Here is a 23180-nt window from a genome sequence, read left to right as displayed (position 1 = left end):
CTGCAACTTGTGCAAAATAATAAAATTCTTTTTTCATTAAACATATTATTTCTTTTAAGAAAATATGCTGCTGATCCTAATCAAAAAGTGTAAATAGACAGTGAATGCCCAATGGCATTTTAAGTGAGGGAATTGTTGCTGAGAGATGGGTGTGATTTTTCTCTTTGGCAAAGAGAAAATATTCAGGTTTATGAGAGGTACAAATTCTTGTTTGACTTTAATAAACAAATTTTGCCCAGGGCGGCAAGGCTAAGCTAAGATTTCCCTTCCCCATCTCTAGCCGTATCACTCTGCAGCTGCACAATTCTCCAGGGATAAGCTCATGGACACACTAACTAGTCCTGAAACAAAAAGCTTCATTCTTTGGTTTTGGCAGTGAAAGTAGTGAGAAGCAGCACGGCAGGCACACAGGTTGTACTGAATCCTTTGGGATGGTCTCTCCCATGAACCTCCTGGGGGTAGGACCAGAGCAGCAGCCTTGCTCGTCTGTCACTATGAGGTACTCTTTCACAGCTGTGCTGCAACGAGTAAGTGTTTACCAAATAGTCCTGCTTCATTGGAGAAAATAAGGCTGAGTAACCAAAATATCAATCAGTCTACTTGGTTTGTGCTCTACTGTCTTGAAACAATGTGATTGAGTGCCACAGTAGCTTTCACAGGTAATTAGGCAACAAGCAAGTAAAAACCAACACAAAAATCTGAAGATTGTAAAACACAATCTCTGACGTGCAGAAAGCTAGTATGGATGCACTATAAAATGAGATTAGAAGAAGTGGCTTGAGCTGTAGTAATTCCACCTCAAATTTTCTGCAACCAGTTACAGTTATCAAGAGAGTTGCAGTAAGCAAACTTACTAGGGACTCATGTCCTAATCTTCACACTACTGTGGTTGAAACTGGAAAGAAACCTGATGCTATGCATGGTTTCGGTTTTGATGGCACTGATTTTTATAAACATTACAGAATATGAACATCTATACCGATACTGTTGACTTCAGCCACATACAAGGTTTAGTAACAGTAAATGCTTTAATGTTATTGGCTTTGCTCATTCCACCTTGACAAATTATGGATGATATGTTTAATTTCCCATTACTGAACCTGACTGCTCCTTAGATTACGAGAGGACTTTTATTTTCTTTTGCTGATGAAGAACTGAGGTACATTGTAGGGCTATGCCCAAATTATATATTGGAAGGTATGGCAGAGCAGGTAACTGAAATGAGCTTTAGCTGAACCCTATCTCACTTCTTTCATTTGTAAATTCAAATCTGCCTAATTCTTCCTCATATATCAAATTCATCCAGTTTTCCTTCAAGAAGGAAGTCTTCAAGACTCCAAGGCTCTCTTAATGTCTCAAGGTCTGAAATACCTAGCCTATCTTCCTTGTTTCATGACCATCTGCAGGGAAATAACAACAGACCCTTGACTTCAAAAGCGAGATTGTGCTCTACATATCTGACTTTCACAAAAGATGCAAATAGTGATTTCCCTTGTATTTTTGATGTCTGAAATAAATACAGGAATCAGTTTCAGTCAAGAAGGAGAAAAACTATTAACTACTGTCAAGAAGTAGGGTTAAGTTTTCCATCTCTGTTGAGGGCTGCTAGACTGTACTGGCAAGCTGACTAGAAGCACATTGTGCCCTGCAGAGACAGGCTACTTCTGAAGACAGTAATGAGAAAAATGAACTTTTATTTACTCGAAAGATTTACGACTTTATGGTTGTATTAGTGAGTTATCATCCATTTTTTGACTGAAGCTCCCAAACACAATCTGTTGCAGTTCTGTTTAAGTCTATCCACACAGTCAGCTTTACAGACAAGCGAGGTGACACAGTAAATAGGAGCTACCACTAGTGCTCCATGGGCTTCCTGCTCGGCTCCCAATGCACTTCAAAGCTCTGTGGCTGTCTGGTCTCCAGCTGTCTTACAAACAACCTCTTCACCCATGAAGCATGCTGTGGGTAGGGGCAGTTGTTTCACAGGAACCCAGAATACATTGTGTTCCCAGGGTAAGTTCTTGCCTGACTTTACCTCCAGGGAACAGGAAGAGCCTGAGCTGGACTGTCCTCAGAGATGTTTGCAAACTGTTCTCAGAAACAATGGCTGATGATTCATCTGGCACTGTCATCAACGATCTCCAGGCCTGCCGTTTAACAGACCTTCCCAAAATAAAGAAAGGGCACCTTCCCAGACAGAATCATGTATTTTTTTAGTAGTGAATCTACAGAGGAGTAGCTTAGGCTTTAGAGTGCTTGTAATCAAGTGATTACATATGCTTGCCCGAGGTCAGGCAGTGTAAGCGAGTTTAGCAGCTCTGGGGACCCTTGTTCCTGTCTTGTGCTCACATGACATGAGCACACTGACTCATCCATGTGTGGGGATATATAAATGCCTTCTTATAACGTGTTTTTGCAAGTTTTAGTAATAAAGCCAGATCTGTGAGGCTGCAATCCTTCTATGGCAACAGAGCACTGTCATCACCAACATTTGACTTAAAAATAGTTTGAAAAAGGAACTCAGTCTTTTTGTTTGTTTGTTTGTTTGTTTTGTTTATGCTAGTACTGCAGAAGGTCACTGGTTTAATGTGTGCAACCTTTTAAAGTTATTTCTATGGGTAAACATTTGTTGGAAGATATCCTGTCTGGGTGATATCTTTTGAGAATGCCTGAAATTTAGCTACCTAAACAAACTTTGGGGAGAACAAGACATGAGGTGGCTTTTCTAGAAGTGTACATCCTAGTATAATGACAGGCCAAGTGACATTACAATGTCTGAAAATTAAAGACCCCAGAGTAAGGAAGACTGATGGTGTTTACCTTCTGCATTTGCTAGCAGTGGAAGGATAGTGATGACTGATGAAGAAGATATATTAATGAAGTAAGCTCATACTCCTCATCAAGGATGAGAGTTGACAGAGGCTAGATATCATGCTGGCATCTCTGGGAGTGAAATGTATCCAGGGAGGAGAGCCTAGTAAGCACACAGTGAAGACATCCACTAAACCCCAAACTTATGGATGTCTGCAACAGGAAATTCGTGAAATATTTACCTAAGGGATTTAGAACCAAGCTAAAAAAACCCCAAACAAACTTGTCTACTATAGCTCCCCAAAAAAGTCGTGTGAGAAGAAGACTAAGTATTGGACTAAAAAGGTGAAACAAAGAGAAGTGCAAATGAACAAAAAGCCTTCAGCATGGGGCTGAAGGGGATCCTTGCAGTTGTTAAAATCCCAATGGCTCTGCCAGAGGAAAGTTCTATTTTTTTCTTTACAAGCTTTTGACCAAAAGCTAGTTACCCTAATATTAAATAGGAATATTAAAGTCCTTGAAGCTCAGTTGATTTAACATCATTTAAGGCTAAAGCATATATTTTTTTTTAGGTAGGGAACTTTCGCTTCAAAAACCCAAATCCATAAAAAAATTATTTTCTCTCTTATCTCCTTCTCTTACACATCAGTAGATGAAGTCAGTTATAGGTGTTCACTTATGTTACCAAGAAAACAACAAAAAATAATTATACTGGTACTTCAGGCAGGTGGGAGAAAAATGTTACAGAAATGTGCTCTGTCTTGGGATGCATCAACTCACAAAAGCAAAAAGGACAAAGAAAATAAACCAATCATGAGAAAAAAGCCTATTGATAACAGAAGTCTCTGTTGCTGTGTTACCTTCCATGTGACATGAAAATACTTCTTCCAAAATTTGGAAGTATGTTGTAAGAACATTCAGAAACATATTGGATTTTTTCTTTCTCCTTTTCAAAGTAAAGCAAAGTTCCACCCTTGCTCTCTGTCTCTATTTTTTTCTCCTCTCTCTTAAGGGGAAAAAAAAAAAAAAAGTTTTGAGAATTTCATTTTTTCTATTCACTGCAGCCCTGGCCAAAGTAAAGCCCTCTTTTACATTGACGTCAAGATCTTTACTAAGATTAGGGTTTCATTTCTCTATTGCAGCAATTAGCTAGGGAATGTATAAAAGGCTTCAGGGAAGCAAGCTAGGACTCCAGAGGGGAGAGCACTTTGCACCATAGGCAGATAGCAAAGAGAGAGTGCGAGAGGAGAGGAGAGGAGGAAGGCAGGAATACAGAGACGCCGAGTAGGAGGGGGGGACGGGGGAGGCTGAGAGGGAAAGAGAGGGAGGGAAGCAGGGAGGAAGGAACAGAAAGTTTATGTACATAAACCCTTTTTTTTTAAGCATTGTTGCACCTAGTAGCTAGCTTTACTGACACAGAAATGAGAGGTCTGTTCAGTGCTTAAATATCCGAGGAACAATGGGATAGTGCAGGAAAGTTAACAATTAACAGTCTCAGCTTAAATTTTGTAACTGCAGGGAACTGGAAAAACAGCTGCCTCTCTCTTCAGCAAAATCAGGTCTCCTGGTTAAGAGAAGAATTTTTGTTAACATCTAAATTTCTGAAAAATAAGCAGCTTGCAGTTGAATGAATACCGTGCAGTTATGGTTTTAACCAGCCTGCTCATACTTAACTATCTCTGCTTATTTTAAATAGAGCAGCTGTGAAAGGGGTAATGAGGCTTTTGAAATGCCTTTTGCTTTACTCTTTTAAATGAGGGTACAGAGCAATAAAGCCAGCTGAAGGTACCCGGCTGAGGAGAAGCAGCGAGGAAGATGGGTCTGCTAAGTGTGGATTTGTTGATCACGCTTCAGATCTTGCCGGTGTTTTTCTCCAATTGCCTCTTTCTCGCGCTCTATGACTCTGTGATCCTCCTGAAGCACATGGTGCTGTTCCTGAGCCGCTCCAAGTCCGGGCGCGGTGAGTGGCGGAGGATGCTGACCTCGGAGGGGCTGCGCTGCGTCTGGAACAGCTTCCTCCTGGACGCCTACAAGCAGGTGAGGAGCCCGGGCTCGGCTGGGGCCAGCGTCCCGCTGGGCAGCGGGGAAGGGAAGGGAATGGTGCGGGTGCGAGCTGTCACCTAGCTCGTGTGAGGTCTGATGGAGAGGGATGAGCTGAAAGGAGCGGCGCTTGTAAGTCGGGGTTAAGGATTCGTGAAATTCTATAGCTGCTGAATCCCTGTGCTAGCTCTCTGTGCAGCCTTGGCCATGTCTCTGGGTTTAGGTGTGCCTCAGTTTCCCCAAGAGCATGAATAATAATCTTCATGTTGGTAAAGTATTTCAACGTCTTCGTTTAAGAGTAATTGTAAAATACTCTAGGTGTTTTCACAGCTGTAGTTTATTATTGCCATGTGAGAGCCTCAGATATTATAAAAAGACTGCATCTTCAGATAGAGTTCTACATGGATGTTAACTGTGTGTAACTAGAGTTGTTTAACCTAGAGTAAAAGATAGACATGAACCATTGTCATCACACTGGCATTTTCTATTACTCATATGTTAAACTTTCGTATTGAAGAAGGTATCCAAGTAAAACTGCACCTTTTTCCTTCAGGAAAGCAGTGACAGAGGGACATGTCAGAGATTAAAAATGAACTTGACTAGCTGTCGGACAGCTGCCTGGTGATTTAAGTTAATAAAGCTAGTAACAGTTATGCAACATGTACTTTTCTTTTCCTTTTAAGATTTCTTACAAATATTACCCAGTGGTACTGCCCAGGTCTCATGAGGTAGCTGGAATTCCCTTTTATAGATTGAAAAGGTGAACCCAAAACCATGAAATTTCTTGCACAGACCACCCAGTTAGTAAGTAGAACTGGATTCAGAGCTCTGTGGCTTTCAAAACAGTGCTTAGTCTGTTAATTTGTTGTCTTATTTAGACCATCTAATTTAACATACTCCATGTGATGTCACAGGGGTCCTGTCCAAATACTCTTCTGAAATATTTCTTTTTGTATTGCCTTCCCCCCAATTTGCTTTCACACCTCTACAATAGCCTTTATGTTTGCTCTTATCTAAAAATGTGAAGAGCTGGTGATGCTGGTGTTTGCTGGCTTTGTGATATGGAATACCATCTGCTTAGCCTGAAACTCAAGCCATGGGGACATTAATTTTCAGTGTAAGACAAATAGAAATAACTTTAGCTTTTGCCAAATGGGTCAACCTCTTACAGCAACCCAGGAATCATCCAGCTGGCTACCCAAATAAAATAATGCTGAACGAAGCCCACTATTCTCCTAGCCCTTCTAGTCTTTGTTTTTATTCTCTTCATAGACATTAAGTAAGTACATTTTACAGTGGCCTTGTTAAATGGGTCACTGAACACAATTGTTCCCATTTACAGGCAAGGCAAAGCAGGACAGTTAGCACATGGCTTGGTCAAGGCTCCAGTGGAAGCTGGTAGCACAACTCTTCAACAGTCGTTTTGAGTTCCCATACTTGCAACCTATATGTGGCCTGGGGTCTGGAGAAGTTGTGAAGCTGTAGGAAACTTCATATCCATGATATATTTTCAATCTCTTTTTGCTTAAATTGCACACAATTATTTAAAATCAAGATATTGCATGCCTTTCTGTAGTATCCAAAGTCATGCTTTGCCTTTCTTTCAGTATCATGATGTTAAACATGGGAGTGACAGGTATGGTGACTCTGCTATTTTTGGTGCTGGCAGTGAAACTCATACCTTGAACTTTGGTAACTTTATTCTCTCCCTTATCAGCATTAAATCACCTGGGTTGTTCAGGTCGATCAGGCAATAAGGTTCCAAGAATAAACCCTGTGCCTCAATGAACTCAGCAGAAAAATGCAAATAAACACAAACAAATTTTATCACCTTGTTCCAAAAAGAGGAAAAAGTCCATTCATGGCAGCTATCCTTAAGACAAAATGAATTGACCAACAATTCATGGAAAGACTATTTTGCTTCATAAAATTCATAAGGACAGAATATCATTGGAAACTCTTGATTGTCACAGAAAGATAGTTAAGTGTAGAAATCAAATTGTAAAGGGGACAAAGTAAACTGAGGAGCAATATTGGAAGAAGAGTCATCACCTCTACGATAGATGACAATCTTTTGCTGCTTCTGTAAGGAAGAAATAGGAAAAAAAGTCTCATCTCAAAGTTGTACTAGTAGATTTGAAAAAGATTGAAACATATTCTCCTTTGTAACATATTTTAAAAACAGGAGAAATAGTGAAATATATCAAAGAATGTCCTACAAGGCGAATTTTTTCGTAAATCACCCTTTTCTAAATCCTGAATAGAATTACCCTGTTGTGATATCTTACTCTGAGACAGTAAGTGAGAAATTAAAATGTTGTGGAATCAGGGTACTATACAGCATGGCAAAACATAGCTGATAACATATCCATGATTGCTTGCTACTCCAATTTACCAGCTGAAGCCAGGTATTAGTAAATTACTTTAGAAAGTACTTAAACTCATTCCACTGAGCAGTAGTTATGAGAAAATCACCATTTTTCATGTAGAATAACAGAATTGCAGATGTCTGAGATAACCAGAGCCAGACTGCCAGTTAGCAGGAGACTGGATCAAAGAAGAAACTGTACTTGGTTTTACTGTGTTTTGTGTCACTTACACAGAATTCTTCCTGAGCTCATTTCATTATATTTTTCACAAAATTACTTTTACTTGTGGTAGAATTTCTATTCAAAGCAAAATTATGGGAAGCTATTCCAGAAAAACACTATAGGTAGACACTAGATTCTGAATTAAGGTAAACTTACTACAAGAAAGTACCTTTCCCTCAAAAGCATGTGTTGTCCCAGAATTCTTTTTTTTTTCAAGGCTATTGTGTAGAAGATATGATCTTTTAATGGTTAGGGTATATTTCAAGGAAGGTATTCTGATTTATTTTCTTATTGTCTAGAAAACCTTATTAATATCTCATCCAAATGTCAACTTTTTTGGCTTTTTGTTGTTATTAAGTATTACTCACAAGATTTTTTCGTGAGGGCAATTATTTCATAGGCAAGATTACCTAGCAACAGTTGAAGATTTTAACATCATCAGTGGGAAAACAATGCAAAGTTTGTTTACTGTATGTAGAGTATATTCAGTGTTCTTTTCTATTGGAACATTCTATATGACTGGTTTTCTCCACATTTTAAAGTCTTACTGGAATCAAAATAATTGTTTTTTTGTTTCTTTTGATTTTTAATGTAAATGTTACTAATGAATAATATATTTCTTTTTACTTCCTTAGCTCTGAGTTCAATATCTGTCAGACTCAGGTTGATATTGTCTGCACTGCGCCAGCTTTGTGATTTATAGACCATCCTCCTATTATTTTCCAAGAGGCAAGTGTGTCTTACATTACAAGGGAGTCTTTAGGACCAAACTAATCATCATAACAGAGATAAACAGAGGTCGTAGTCAAGTTAGATTAACTTTCTGTAATTGAAAGGGTGCAAATGTTTTCAATATTATTTTTCTATATATGTGTGTGTGTAGGTATTTACAATTTCATATGTTTGCCTGTATAAAGATCTATATATACACCTCTTTGTCTCTATATATGTACATACATATATGTATAAAGAGGCAAAAGTACACATATGTAAGTATAAATTTCCAGGAGTCAGTCCCTCTCATGTCTCCCTATGTGAATACACATATATATGTGTGTATGTACACATACATACAGATATGAAGGCAGCCAGGGCTATTGATCAGAGAGAAAAACCAAGACCTTTTGGGAGGGTGTTAGTGTAACCATTATTTACATAGGCCATTTCTACAAATGCCAGGGAGCTATTTGTTCCAGCTTAAAGCATGTATACTGAATGTATAATCACACATCTGCAAAAATCCAAAGAAAAAGCTGGAGAAGTTTTGAAAAAAAAAATTAAAAGCCTTTTTTACCTGCTAAGTTCTGTGCCTTATTTAGTAGTGGGATGAATCTGTTTTCTAAGATACCAAAGGTGAGAAATTATCTTAAAGGTGAGAAGTTATCTTAAAATGCTTTTAAAATAGCTTAAGAAGTGGTCGTGCCCTTTAGAGATGCCCTGCTCAGTGGTGAGCCCTTCTGCTGGAAGCTTTTCCAGTGCCAGATATGAGCTCTGTGTTTCAGCAAGGCAGAGCTATCATTCATGGTCTCCAGTAGAAGGCTTTAATGCTATCCTTGAGGAAATCATCCCTCTTCTGTAGGGTGCTGTAGGGAAGACCTTAATGGCCTTTCCCTGCAGCAGCCCAGTATTCAGGAATGCTGTGGTGCGCCTATGGGGGCAACGTGCACATGCACACGCACAGCGATGTGTGTACTGTGCGTCATGGGCCTCAGAGGGATGCTGGTATCTCAGTGATGGGTGGTGGTGGGTGTGTGTGAACTTGTACAGCTTTTACTGTCTCTAGAATGGGCCAGCAGCAAGCTCTGGCATGACAGTCCCAGCGCAGGGAACGGCTGGCACAGGATCCCAGGCTCATGGCGTGGACCCAGCTCTGGATGTAGCAGCAAGTAGAGTGGTTCAGTAAACACCCAGTGAGATTTTCCTGGGTTTTCACACAGGCAGTTAAATTACCTTTGGCTGCTTTTTCCTGCCTGGTAGGTAGATGATCTAAAATAAATCAGAATGCAAAGCAAAACAGTCCCAAACCTTGTGTGTTAAATGCATGCTGAGCCATCAGCATCATCACAAAAATATATATGAAAGTAATATAAAAGCATGATCCTCTACCTGCTCTTCAGCTGTCCAGTAACTCTTTGCTTTTTGGGGAAATATTTTAAAGCTTGAAACAAAGACACAAAGTTCGTACTTACTACTTGTATTTATTTTGTCTGGCAAGGGAAGGGTCTCTCTCCCTGCATTTGACAGTGATAAAGGGAATCCCTGAAAAAAAGTCTGTTGTATAATTTCAGGGTTTAGAACTAGACATTGTGTATTAAAATATTTTATTGGTTTTACAAAGTTCAACTTTAGCAGAATTGTTTTCATTGACATTTGCAAATGAAAACAATCTTGAAAGAAGTGAGAAAAACAAAACTGAACCAAACCACAATTAAAATTTCTCCTGCAAAGTTGGGAATGTAAATTCAACAGGATTTGGTCTTGAAATTGTAATTATTATTAAAAGTTTCTCATTATTACTAATATATAATCATGTTTGTTGTAGTTGTGTGTGAGGACCAACTTAGGCCAGGGGCCCATTGTACTAGGCAGTGTCCCAACAAGAGGAGCAGACAGTTGGTCCCATGGAACTTAAGAGTTCAAACATTCAAAACAGACAAAGAGTAAGAAAAGGAATATGAGGACTTTTATCCCACATGGGCTCTTATCCCATTTCATTTTCAGATCTAAATTCAGTTCTTCCACATCTCTTTGCACTGTTCCATTTTCACCCTTATGTGTGAAAAAATGACTGTAAGGAGTGCTAGCCTTGTTGTCAAAGCTCTGTGAAAACCCCTTTTTGCTGTGATAGACACAAAAAAATAGCTAGTGGGCACTATTCAAGAAGAGGATCATACATGGTTCTTGAGTGCTGGCTCTACCTCTCTGTCAAAACCACCACTGTGTATTCATACTCATAAAGCTGAGTAAACAAAAAAAAAGTAAAATCTATCATCCAAATTAATATCAAATTCCCTTCACATGCTGAGTAACAAAATCTGGTGAAGGCCTCTGTCACATGAAGTCAGATCCTTGTGGCCACGGTGTAGTTGGCCATGCTCTCATCTTGAGGGAAACACAAAGCCCTTAAGAAGCTTGCTCTTGGCTCCTCAATCGCAGCAACTAAAATTAACTGTGAGAGCACAAGGCAAAAGGCTTCTTTATGCTTTCCTTGTGCCATGCATACTCATTTGTGGGACTGGTGGCTTTTAAATGGAGAGAGCAGCATTTGACTAGTTATTTTTATCTGTACTATGCCTGGTTTGTTTGCCTCCCACTTCTCTTCGTCAGCTCCACATACCTGATCCTAAATGAAAGACTCTGGGAAAGCCTGAGCCATTTCTGGTCTCTGCTCTCCAATTCGAGTAATTCAAGTTGCCACCTTCCCAAGACAAATGTCAAACTTCTGCACCGCTACTCTACTCCAGACAAGGGTCTTCTGTGATTTTGTCAACTGCACAACTCTGGGTCATGAAATAAGGAAAACAAAACTAATAGTTTGTAGAGTTTGCCAGCCAAAGTGAAATTATGATTTGGATGAAGCTATACCTAGCTGAATGGGATCAAATCAAAAAAGAGAATTAAAAAAAAAAAAGCTAAAGGCTGCAGAGATTCAGTTCATTACCAATCATTGTACTCTAGTCCCAAACACAGCATGTCCATATTCAAATGACTAATATCATAAACTGTTAACTGTCTGGCAGCACCTATTTTTTTTAGGGGGTTGACACAACCTGATGAGTCTGCCAAACTGTATGAAAATTCCTGATGCAGGGAATTTAAGCTGTATTCTGGTGCACAGGATCCCAGGATGGTTATGCTGAAGTTGATAAAAGCAAAACAGGTAAAAAAAAAGGCAAATGAGGAGACAATGTTTTGTCTGTGGGGCTTTACCTAGTTCTTATGGAAAATGTACTACAAATTTAGCAGTATGTGCTATTTCTAGCCTGCAGTTTATGAATAGGGCTTTCTCTCCTGCTCCTAAGTCTCCTTCATTTTGCAGGCTGTGTGCTAAAACATCAGCAATCTTGTTTCCTTTTCACTTTGCATGCAGACTGAGAACAGGCTGTCAGGCAAACACAAAATTCTCACAAATGATGCGAGTCACTGCTTTGGTGTAGCTGCCTGCCCCTGCTGATGGCAGGGCTGGTTTGAGAAGATTTGGTTGGCCTACCTTGCGTGTCCCAAGCAGGCTGTGTGGGAGGGGATGCTGCGTGCTGCTCGGTTCCTGCCTCATTCAGAAGGCTGGCACCAAATGGCCAAATATTCATGCACAAAAGTACGTGATTATGGAAATGCTGGATTGCGTGTGAGGGGAATTCTGCTGGTTTGTTTCTCAGAATTTATATTTTGCCTGCCTTTGTGTAGGATTTCAAAAGCAGTTTGGCTGAATACATGAGTGTTTTTGTTTGTTTTCTCATTGCGTTGATTTTCTTTTCCAAGAGCTATTTTTTCTTTCAATAAATAACAACAAAGAAGATGGCCAAGGCCTACAATGCAGATGATCAGCAAGGATGATATTGTCATCCTGTGTCAATCGGTTCAGGGTCTGGTGAAATAAACAGTCCCTTGGGAACGTCAGTGCTTCATCAAGACCAATTAGTGGATCTGCCGCTGCTGCTTATGTTTAAGCATTAACGACTGGGCAGGGCTGCTTTTTGGAGTGCCTGACACTGGCATGGAACAAGGCACCGACCTAATTACTTCTCTACAAGAGCAGAAAATGCCTCATGAATGCCTGCTTGGCAAGGATGTCTCATTAAGGGGAAAAACCCAACACAAGCACTCCTAGAAACAAAAATTAAAATTATAGTTAACCTGCGGCCATGAGACTTCCTTCATGGCTGTGGGAAATGAAGAGAAACTGCTGTAAGGTGATGTATAGATGGATAAAGGCTTCTTTCTACTTTGTTTCCTAACTCCATCTATTTTTATAGTCCATAAGGAGTATGAGAGGCAGAATGCAAACTTGCATTGTTGAAGAACAGAAAATATATTGCCATCTTTGGTATCTATGTTAAATAGGGCTTGAAGGGCATTCCCATGTTGGTGTCTGTTGGAAGTTGTTTTATTAGTCTATTTCTTCAGGGTTTGTAAACTGGCCTAGGAAATTTAAGGGTTTGGTAGACCTGAGTGAGGAATTGGTAATGAGGAGCTTATGATATATAGCCTCTCTTTCTGCTTAAAATGATCAAGAAGCAAACTGTGATTTCCCAGTTAAAGAGTGGTGGCTAGATATTTTCAGTCATGATATTTTGTTAAAGTAAAACCTAAGGAGTAAGTAGAAACAACTGTTCAGATGTTTCTTTGGTCCTCAGCAGCTCTGATCCTTCCTGAATTATAGGTGCTTCTTTTTACCATTATTTTTCTTCTCCTCTGAAGAGTGAGAGCAAATACAAGAAATTGTGTGTTGTTTAATTGTGATTTGTGAAAAAAATTACATGTCCTTACTGCTTTTCTTTGACTGGATGAGAAAACACTCTTAAATACTAAGGCCCACTATTCATACAGGGGGTTGGGTGAAGCCCAAATACTTACACGTCAGGCTTTGCCAAAAAGGTACATTTTCAGCAAGCTATCTCTGAAAAAGTGTGTATGGTAGTTAAGGAACAGTTAAGCTTTCTAGGTGAAGAGGGATCCAGTGTTTGTGTAGATATGCCTGTGTTGTGTTTCTTGAGATGTCCCTTCTTTTGGTAGTCACCAATTTATCACAAATTGCTGAATTGTTTAGTTGGCCTCTGGATTGAATGCGGCTCTCAGAGTGATTATATGGGTGCCACATGATATTGACCTGTGTATTTCTTTGTTCAAGTGCAGCCTTTTACCTTACTCCTGCTTTATCTAGCTTTATCTATCTACGTCACAGAATGGCAGAGAGAAATTATCAACAGTTGAACAGAAGACTATGTGCTAAGGTGCAGGTAGCCTTAAATGCTGTAAGATGCTTAATGCTACTTCTTAGATGCAAGAGCCTGAGTATCTGAGCCTGCATCTCCAGACAGATCATTTCTTCTCAGGATATAGTTATTTTCTTTCTTTGAGTTCAGTGGATAGTACACTCATACATCAGGTCCTAAACTCAGCTGTTTCAAGCTCTTTTCAAAGGCAAGCACAAAGCTTTTTTTAAACTATTACCAGCGCTCTAGTAGAGAGTAATACTGCAGATGGAGGTTTACAGGGATGGGGCCAAAATAGCTTTGCTTTTCCAGAGCATCCTTGTTTCTCTTGACTGTGCTACAGCTGCATATCCTCTGCTTCCAGTGGCATGATCACCACATACTTGGCCTGGTGAGATTTTTGGGTCTCAGGCCATCTTTTCTTCTGTGGTTCTCTTCCTTTCTGATCTCTGAGTGAGAATGGTGGCATGGTTGTGTTTCAATTTGCCCTATCAAAAAGAGTGAAAATAATGCTCCTAATCATGTGCCAACATGCTCTGAGACATTTTCATATAGCTGTAAAGTCTGGGAGCATTAATGACTGTGCCTTACAAACTTTTCTTCTATTAGACTCTTGCTTCTGTTGTTATTCTGATGAAACAGTGCAGAGCCATGACTAACTGCAGTTTTGTTCAAGATAGTCAGGTTTCTGAGGGAGAAATGGAGGATCCAGTATCAGCAATCTACTTGCCTTTGGATCTGTGTTCAGCAGCAACTGCATGAGTTCAGTATTCAGCTGTTTACTCAGCTTCTTACTGCATCTGACTCCTATACTGCATCTGATACCCTATAATGCAATCTAAAATAGAAGTGCACCAAAAATCAGTTATTTATTCAGTCTTTACACAGTTCTCATCCGTAGCCTTTAATTGCAGTGTAGCTTCAGAAATAAATACATAAAATGTTAAAGACTTTGGCCCTGTGTGTTTCCTTCAAAGAAGCAATTCTGAACTTAATCAGATAGTCAGTGGGCAGAGAAAGAAAGAGGAAAATACAAAAGGATCATTGCATTGCTGTACTAGAGGCTGGTGTTAAAGACAGAGACATAGGAATTTCTGAGGCAGAGCTCATTAGAAATTAACTGCATTATGCAATAATGTTTCGTGGTTGTATAGTAGTTATCAGCTAAGGATCTTGGAGACCTCTGCAGGCTCCACCTTATTCTGTGATTCCCTCCTGTGAGTTGCTTTTATTCTGTCTTTTGTTCTATAGACATGCAAACAGAAATGGTCAGGCAAAATTACCTTTCTACCGCTGCCTATTGGGTCTGAGGTAGATCTGAAGTTGGAGCTGAGAACAGTTAATTTTCACCTCATCCTACTTCAGCCATGATATAAACTTTCCCTTTTTCCTGCTGTTTTCCCCCCAGTCATCTTGTACAGAAACATTGCAGTAGAAGGAAATGTGTCAGTCAATCACTGATGAAATTACTGCAAAGGGGTTAGAAGAAATTTTACCGAGCACAATCTCAGATGATTGACTGTCAAAGCAGCGTATATATTAAGTGGGCATTTGCAGAGATCTCTTGTGTTTGGTACTCTGGAGTATTTTCATTCTTGGACTGCAGGATGAAAGAGAATACACTAAGCTGCAAATCTCTCAAAATTGAGAGGCACTGTTTGTGTTCTGAAAATCAGGAGTATAACACAGAATGAGTTTTGAGAATTGTAAAAATGGCTTGAACTGCAGGCTGTGGGCTGAAAAGGGACCTAGGCTTTATAACACCTTACTAGCTAATCTCGAATCAACAGGCTACTCTTTTTTCATAACAATCATGGTGTCTCATAAAAGGCAAACATCTAAAATATATAAACAGGTGTAGTCTGTGAGCTACTTCATTATACAAAGTAGTTGTCTGATTATACTGAAAATTAGTGAAAACACTGTTGAAGTTTTGAATAGTGAACTTCAAGGATGATGTGAACCAAGAGGAGAGAACTCATGGAGAATGACAATGGAAAAGATCCTAGGTGTCACAGAGGAAAGTTAGAAGAAATTTGAGGTAGTCTGTCTGAAAGCAAATAAAAGTCTCCAAATACGTAAGGGTGGACAGAACCAAGTATGTAGTGGACAGGACAGACCTCTTATTAAATTTTCTAACATAAATGAAGTAACATATTTGTCAGAAATGCCACATTTTCATGAACTGTGAGTGCAGGTGGACAAGATGACTGTTGTGGAGCTGCTGCTTTTGATGATTTTCTCTGCCCCCTTGTGACTCATTAGGTGTACTCTGAACACGGGACCGTTTGAAGAGAGTAGTCATATGGATACTGCACAAGCAAGTCTCACTAACTTGCCATGTTTTAATTTGTTCTGCCATCAGGTCAAACTGGGAGGAGAAGCCCCAAACTCCAGTGTAATCCACATAGCCAAGGGCGGTGACAACAGCAGTGGCAGCTGGAAGAATGTTGGTGGCAAGTGTGGAACCAAATGCCACCTTCTGGACTTTGCCAACTCAGAGCGGCCACTGGTGGTCAACTTTGGCTCAGCTACCTGACCCCCGTTCACAAGCCAGCTGTCAGCCTTCAGCAAGCTGGTGGAGGAGTTCTCTGGTGTGGCTGACTTTCTGTTGGTCTACATCGATGAAGCTCACCCATCAGATGGCTGGGCTGCGCCTGGAATCTCTCCCTCTTCATTCGAAGTTAAGAAACACAAAAGCCAGGAAGAGAGATGTGCAGCTGCTCACCAGCTCCTAGAGCACTTTTCCTTGCCACCTCAGTGCCAAGTGGTGGCTGATTGCATGGACAACAACGCCAATGTGGCCTACGGGGTTTCATTTGAGCGAGTATGCATTGTGCAGAGACAAAAAATTGCCTACCTGGGGGGCAAAGGCCCCTTTTTCTACAACCTTCAAGAGGTCCGGCTTTGGCTGGAGCAAAACTCCAGCAAAAGATGAAATCCATTCTCCACAGGAATTAGGTCAACTGGTGTGTCCCTTTAAGGTGATGCAAAAGGGAAAAAAAAAGAAAACGTGCTAGTTTGAATGAAATCTTTCAGATGATTGCAGGAGAACACATTTGATAGCAATGTCAAGTCAATGTTAACTAGGAAAAGAAAATAAAACAAAAATCTAGCTCCACAGAAACATTGTCAAGTGAAAAAAAATTGCACTCCTGCTCTTGCTATGGGACAGAAGAGGTGAACAGGCTTCTCCAAAAAGGTGCTGCTGGCAAGCAGGTAGGGTGGTTAGGTAAGACCTGTTTCCCAGAAGCCCCAGTCCTGGGGTGAGGCACAGAAAGCATTTCTGCTTGGAAGGCATTCCATGGAAAGGCAATGCTGTACATTTCATCAGAAACGCTTCTTTACCCCCTGTGGCCAATGCAAGGAGCCGGAGAGGAGCAGGGGTTTTGCAATTGCTTTGCATACAAATGCAGCGCAGTGCGGCGATTTTCCTATCTTGGTAGAACATTTATTGTTCAAAGACTGCAGGAGCCACATGCAGACTGGCACAGGCAGACTGGCTGCTCAGAGCAAGATGAACCTTTGTCTGCTGGCATTTGTGCTCTCTGTGGACACCTCTGCACAGCATATTATCTATGTAATTCTACCTTACATGTTTGTATCCAGTGTGCAGACCTGTGCCTGCTGAGAAAGGTGTTAAAATCTATGGAGTTGGACCAAAAAGACAAAGGTGATCAAATAAGCCCATTACCATCTGAAAACTGAAATACCTGGAGTAATTATAACACAACATTGAGAATCATCTAGAGCATGCATCATGAGACAAAACTCAGCTGATGCCAACCAAACCTTTGGTTCTGAGAGCTGACAACACACATTTATCAATGTTCTTTGGTTTTCATCTCTGTTTCTTTACCCATGTACACCTCTTTCTGTCTAGCAATAGGGTTAAGGTAATTTCACTTTTAGCTTTTAAAAAAATAACTTATTTCTCTGTCTCTCTTTTTTTTTTTTTTTTTTTTTTTTTTTTTTTTTTTTTTTTTTTTTTAATGTGACCTTGCAGGTATATTTTGGGGATTGGGGACAGGAGAACTTATGCACAATTTTACCTCATTGGAATGGAAACCTATCCTGTCATTTACCCTGTTAAATGTAGTCATGCTGCCTTTTACTGTCTTAGATACCTGAACCTTGTTTATATCTATGTTAATCTGAAAGTTAAGTTGTTTGCAGCCTTAGAATTGATTGGCTGCAGTTCTGCTATTGGATGAGCTGATAGTCTGTTTTGCTCATGTTCTTGAAAACCTTCCCAGAAGAGAAACAGGGAGGACAAACAGTTTGAATTAATGTAAGTGTAGAAGATGGCAGAATTTTCATATGAATTCATATGATTGTGTTGTCGAAAGAGATACTGTGAACTTAGAGTACACATTAAGTTTAGGTATTTCTAAAACTAAAATTATTTAATCAAACCTGATGAAGAGGCAGATTTACTATGAGCTAACCTATTAGAGCTGATAAATGAAAACCCATATGGAGATGGACTATCCAAGTTTTCTCTCATCTTTGGCAGAAACATGAAACAGATTAACAGAATAAGTGGCAAAAATCAAATTAGTTCTTAATTTCTCATCCTGCCCAGCATCAGGAAAATGATGTGTTGATGCTGATATAGGAAAGAATGGAAAATACATAAGTGTGTTAATTTTCACAATGCCCATTAACATTGTGTATTTCCTCTAGCTTGGCTGTTGGTCAACTTAGCCAATGTAGGAGGAATTCGGAAATGCGTTTTCAAGCACAGATCTGAAATAATGACAGTAACATGGGTAATTTCTCCCGTACTCATGTTCATGCTTCCCATTCTTCTCACATTTTCCTCCACACTGCTAGACATAGATACACATGCACTTACATAGCTGGTAATGTGCACTGGAGAAGGGTGTAAAGCATAGTTGTCAAATCTAGTGAGCCCCACTTCTCGGAAGGCCTGTGTCTCTCCGTGTGTGCATTTATATATGCAGCCACATGTATATAACACATTTTTATGTATGTGTATATATGTGTGTGTGCACATAAAAATTATGTCTAAGACCACTAATAATCATTATCCTGTCCTACTGTTCATTAATGTTACTGTAAATCATTGCTCAATGCAGAAGACTGTTACAGATCCTCATGACTAATTGGGATATATAACTGAATTTTAAAAACTTGTTATCATAGAAACAGTAACATAGCCAAACTACATGGTTTATTTAATCCAGTGTCTTACCTCTGACTGTATCAGATGCTTCAGGGGAAGGTGCAATAATTTTTAACTTAGAGAATTTTTATTAGGTTCAGCCCATATTGTTTTTTCCTTGTCTGAAGTGACTGTTGATGTCTCATCACCCCTCATGAGAGGCTGTTTCTGGGTATTAAGATTTAAATATTTTGTGAGGTGGAGATTGATAAAATTAAAAAAAATCCCTTTTACGTTCAAAGAAAACCAAATGAAAACAGATTTTTTTCTTTCATATTTAAATGGGCTGCTTTTTGATGTCATTCTCATCTCTTGCTGTTATATGCTAAACCACTAAACATAAGCGATCCCAATTTTTCTTCTGTACATTGGTCATTATATAATCTACATAGAAATTTGCATACTTTTTGTTTGCTTAAGACAAACAATAACTCATATTCTTATACAGATTCATACTCTTTCCTTGTCTCTGAATCTCTTCTGGTTTTGCTACATTGTCCTTTTACTCAGGTGAGTAAAGATGTAGACATTAATCCAAGTGAAAATCTGTATTGACATACCCAGCACAGCATCTTTTCCTTATTATATCCTATTCTTCAGTCAGCTGAAACTTTTCTAATGCACAGCAACTCCATAGCCATTGTAAAACTTAAACTAGTAAGTCTTTTCTTCTTTTCCTCATTATACTGTTGAAGTCTGAACTGTTTATATGGGAAATGCTAGCCAAATGTTTAACACAGCTGTTGAAACATACCTTTAATTCAGAGGAAAGAGTCGAAATTAGTAATTCAGTTTGTTAATACCCATTTGCGTATCTAAAGTTACAATTATTTTTCAAGTCCATGCTCTCCTTTTTCCATTATTTTGTTTTGTAATTCATAGATGACTCTTCATCACATAGTATACAGGAATTATAAAATTGACTTCTGCAAATGGGAAAAATGCATTGATTTTCCACAAACAAAAATACACAATAACTTCATTTTTTATTGGTAACATGTATGACTGTCCTGCCTAAAATTTAAAGATATTCCAGCCTCACTGATTATCAAGGCAGAAATACATTTTGCAAAATCTTGGCTTTCCCCAGAATCTTCTGGTCAGAAAGCAGGGCTTTCTTCAAAGTGAAAAGGGCATAAAGGAAAAAAATGGAAAGGTATTTTCTAGGAGGCTGACAGATCCCTAATGCCTTATTTTATTTTATTTTTTTTTACAAAATTAAAACATTGTATTGAAAAGGTTTAAATGAAACGTCATCCCCAATTGATAATAAAAGAGTCCTTATGTCACATACCCAAAATTATTTTAACAGTTGCTTTGGGTCCAGGTAGAGGTTTTACTACTTTGCTAGCCTTGTCTAGTCTGCTGTGAGACTGGATTTGCTTCTGTCTGATTCTCACTCTGTCAGGGCACTATACCATATTACTTGAGGTGCTCCAGTGTGACATACATGTTGAGCAACAGCTCTGAAAGCATTCTGGAAGGCTACTGTATATAATAGAGACCCCAATACTGTGTCTCAACATTAGTATGGGAAACTTCCAGCATTTTTCATTTTGAGTAACGTAAAGCAATTCTGGGCTATAATTCTACATTGTTCTGTGCTTAGCATCTGTATTTAACACTGTATAAAAGGAATGTAAAACATTTTGTGCAGATGAGGAACTACAGCATTTTACTCTTTCCTTGTGTAGACAATGACATAAATTTAAGGCAGCAGGAAAACATGCCCCGTCTATTAAAAATAAGAAAATATATATGAAATATGTTGTTGAACATCTTTCTGAACACTCTGAAAAACAAAATGCAGTGATTTTTAGGAAGGTGATCTTGGTGGGGAAACCTACAATAATTCTCAAAAAGGTATTTGTGCTATGCATCCAGGTGTGTGCGGAGGGAAGTTATGTTTCTGCATGTGTAAAAGTGGCTTTTCTGTGATGTGGAGTATAGATTTAAGAGTTTTTAAGACTTTCATTCAGTACTATAACCAAAGCAATAAGAGGAGTCAGGTAGGGAATATTGGCCAGTTTTGTACAACTCGACACCATGTCTGTGAGAAATCGGTAATCAGCTGGGCCCAACTTGGAGTCTTCAGCGAAGAGGGATTGGGGTGAGACAGGGGCGGCTTGTGTGCTCATGAAGATGGCTAACAAAAGAGTGATTAACTCAGTTAGCTTTCAGATGCCCTCACACTGGCTTTGCCCTGTGCACCTCAGTGTGGCTGTATTTGAAAGAGGAGTCTCTTTGGGTCTGTCAATAAGATCGCCGTGGTGTAGGTGCCTGTGTGTACTATGTGTGTGTCATTGTTTAAATGTCAGAAATACACTGCAGGAGAGCCAGCAAAATTTTGTTACAATTATGGTGCTCCGTGAAATGTGCTTTCTAGATTTGTTTTTCTTGTATTATAATAAATGATAATGGAAAATATACCTCTTTTGTGTTTTATTCTGACTGCTAATACACAGTGGAATCTTGACATTTGACCAAGGAAACTTAGACCTATATTTAATACAAAAGGTGGTGCCACCCTGATTAGATCTTAAGCAATGCAAGCAAAGTTCCTTATAAGTGGTGGAGCTAATTTACTGACTACTCTCAGCTTTTAAGAAAGGTAAAGGGGACAGAAACAGAGAACTGCAAGGACAGTAGTTGAGTATGCACAGAATTACAGTGTTAAAAAAAAGTGCTTGAAGAAAGCTTGCCAATCTGTATACAGCACATGAAACCTAGGCAAATTGATTATGAATGCATGAGCTATAAATGCCACTCCCATTTCAATGTACAGGCAAAAGATAAAAAAAAAACCAAATTAAAAACACATCTGAATAGCTGCTACAAGAAAAAAAAATTAAAATGTGCAGCAACTTGTTAACAAACTCACTTTGTGATTTAATTGTATTTTATAAATTCCCTCTTCTTTGTCATCTTTTGTTACAGTAGCTTTTATAGTACTCTGCATCTAAAAACTGCTTCTGAATATAGGTGAGAAAGAACACAACAAATCTGCAGAAGGAAGACCATGAAAAAGGTTATATCCTAGTACCCCAGACAGAAATGTTCATTACAGTATACTTTATAGCCCTTGATACAAACAAATATCTCCCTCTAGATTATCTAGCTCACATCACAAAAATAACCTCCAAAAATACTGAAAGGAGAATTTTGAGTTGAGAGAATTTTCCTGTAGTCTGGTGGTTAGTGATTATGACCATTCTATCAATTGTTGCTATAAGGAGCTACTCAGTACTCTGGAAGAAATAAAAATACCCTTCAGGTTGTGCTTCTTATTTCACAGCTGTGTAAATCAGATGAAGGCAGGTGTGATGAAATAACAGTTTTATTAGAAAATAGGAACATCAATAAATAACTTATTAACAAAAATCAGACTCTGGATACTCCTAAATATTTGTGAGAGTGTTTTATTTGGTTTTTTCCCCCCTGAAATAGTGATGTCCATGGTAGAAACAAACTGAAAAGAAAACAGATTATATATGGAGCTGTATCTCAAGATGATTGACTACTGCTCAAGATCTTACTTTCTAACAGTGGATTTCTGAGACATAAAAAACCATCCCCAAATATAGTCTTCAAACAAAGGACCCAAATCTTGGTTAAAAACACTGGTTACAGACAAGCCAACTCACTGTATATGCCTGTGTACTTCTAATGTTCTTGTTAGGGGATCAATGAGCTTAAATGTGTCCTAGAGGGGTAATGTGAAATGGAAACACTCTGAATGGGCTTCCTGTTCAAATCCTTAAGGCCTAAGGATTTTTAAGACTTGTTATGTGACTTGACTAGAGAAAGAGAATCCAATATAGGTCATATATATGAAACATATGAATGTATAAAAAGTTTTAGTTTTCTCTAAGTGTCTGTTATATAATATTAAAGAAGTAGCAGGCAGGAAAAATGCTCTTTTTAAGTCAGTATTCCCCATATTTTCAATATGTATACTTTTGTTTTCCATAGAAAAGCTACTGTGACTTAGGTATTGGTTAGGTGTGCAGGTAACAGGAGGGGAACCTTTCTTAAAAGCTGGTACAAGAAAAAAAATATTAAAATGTGCAGCAACTTTTTAACAAACTCACTTTGTGATTTAATTATATTTTAGAAATTCCCTCTTCTTTCGGCATTGATCAGGTTTTGATGTCCTTTAGCCCTGTTCTTTTTTCCTCATATCCTTCCTGCACCTGATTTCCCATATATCTTGAACCTGTGATATCACTGGTGATGTTTCCCCCAGTTCAGCCTTTGGTTTTGTGGAGTTTACTGAAAGCTACAGAATAGCTGAGATCTTCATTTCAAGTTTGATGCCAGGATGTCTGTTGTCAGAAGGTCAAGTGAGATATGGCAGAGTGTAGTATTTTGTTCTGTGTATCTCTGTATTCTCATCTTCATGTAGGCTTGTTCTCAAATTTCCTATGCCAGCCTGCAGAGCTAAAACTGCCTTTCTGGACAGATTATAAGAACATAAAATAGCTTTCTGCAGACTGGGAGTGAACATACAGGTTTTCAGCTCAGCCCTAGCTACCAGAGTTTTTATTTCCCTGATTCTGCCAACCTTTTGTGAAAACTCACAATGCTCCAGCCTCACACAGAGTGGGGGTCTCAGCA

At 39.0% G+C, this 23180-nt stretch overlaps 1 protein-coding gene across 2 annotated transcripts; it reads left to right on the top strand.

Moving 5' to 3' along the window:
• The first annotated feature begins 4135 nt into the window (after positions 1-4135).
• Positions 4136-20965, top strand: DIO2 (iodothyronine deiodinase 2). Of its 2 annotated transcripts, none has more exons than XM_058026850.1 (2): positions 4136-4848; positions 15741-20965. In XM_058026850.1, exons 1-2 carry the CDS (start codon positions 4627-4629, stop codon positions 16356-16358), a joined length of 840 nt encoding a protein of 279 aa, XP_057882833.1. In that variant the 5' UTR covers positions 4136-4626; the 3' UTR covers positions 16359-20965. The 2 variants fall into 2 exon arrangements, with proteins under 2 accessions (XP_057882833.1, XP_057882834.1); XM_058026851.1 differs by having other exon boundaries at positions 15741-16313.
• The last annotated feature ends 2215 nt before the right edge of the window (positions 20966-23180 follow it).

The sequence above is a fragment of the Melospiza georgiana genome, chromosome 6 (assembly GCF_028018845.1).
Source record: "Melospiza georgiana isolate bMelGeo1 chromosome 6, bMelGeo1.pri, whole genome shotgun sequence".
NCBI lineage: Eukaryota > Metazoa > Chordata > Aves > Passeriformes > Passerellidae > Melospiza > Melospiza georgiana.
This window is presented reverse-complemented; position numbering and strand designations above follow the sequence as displayed.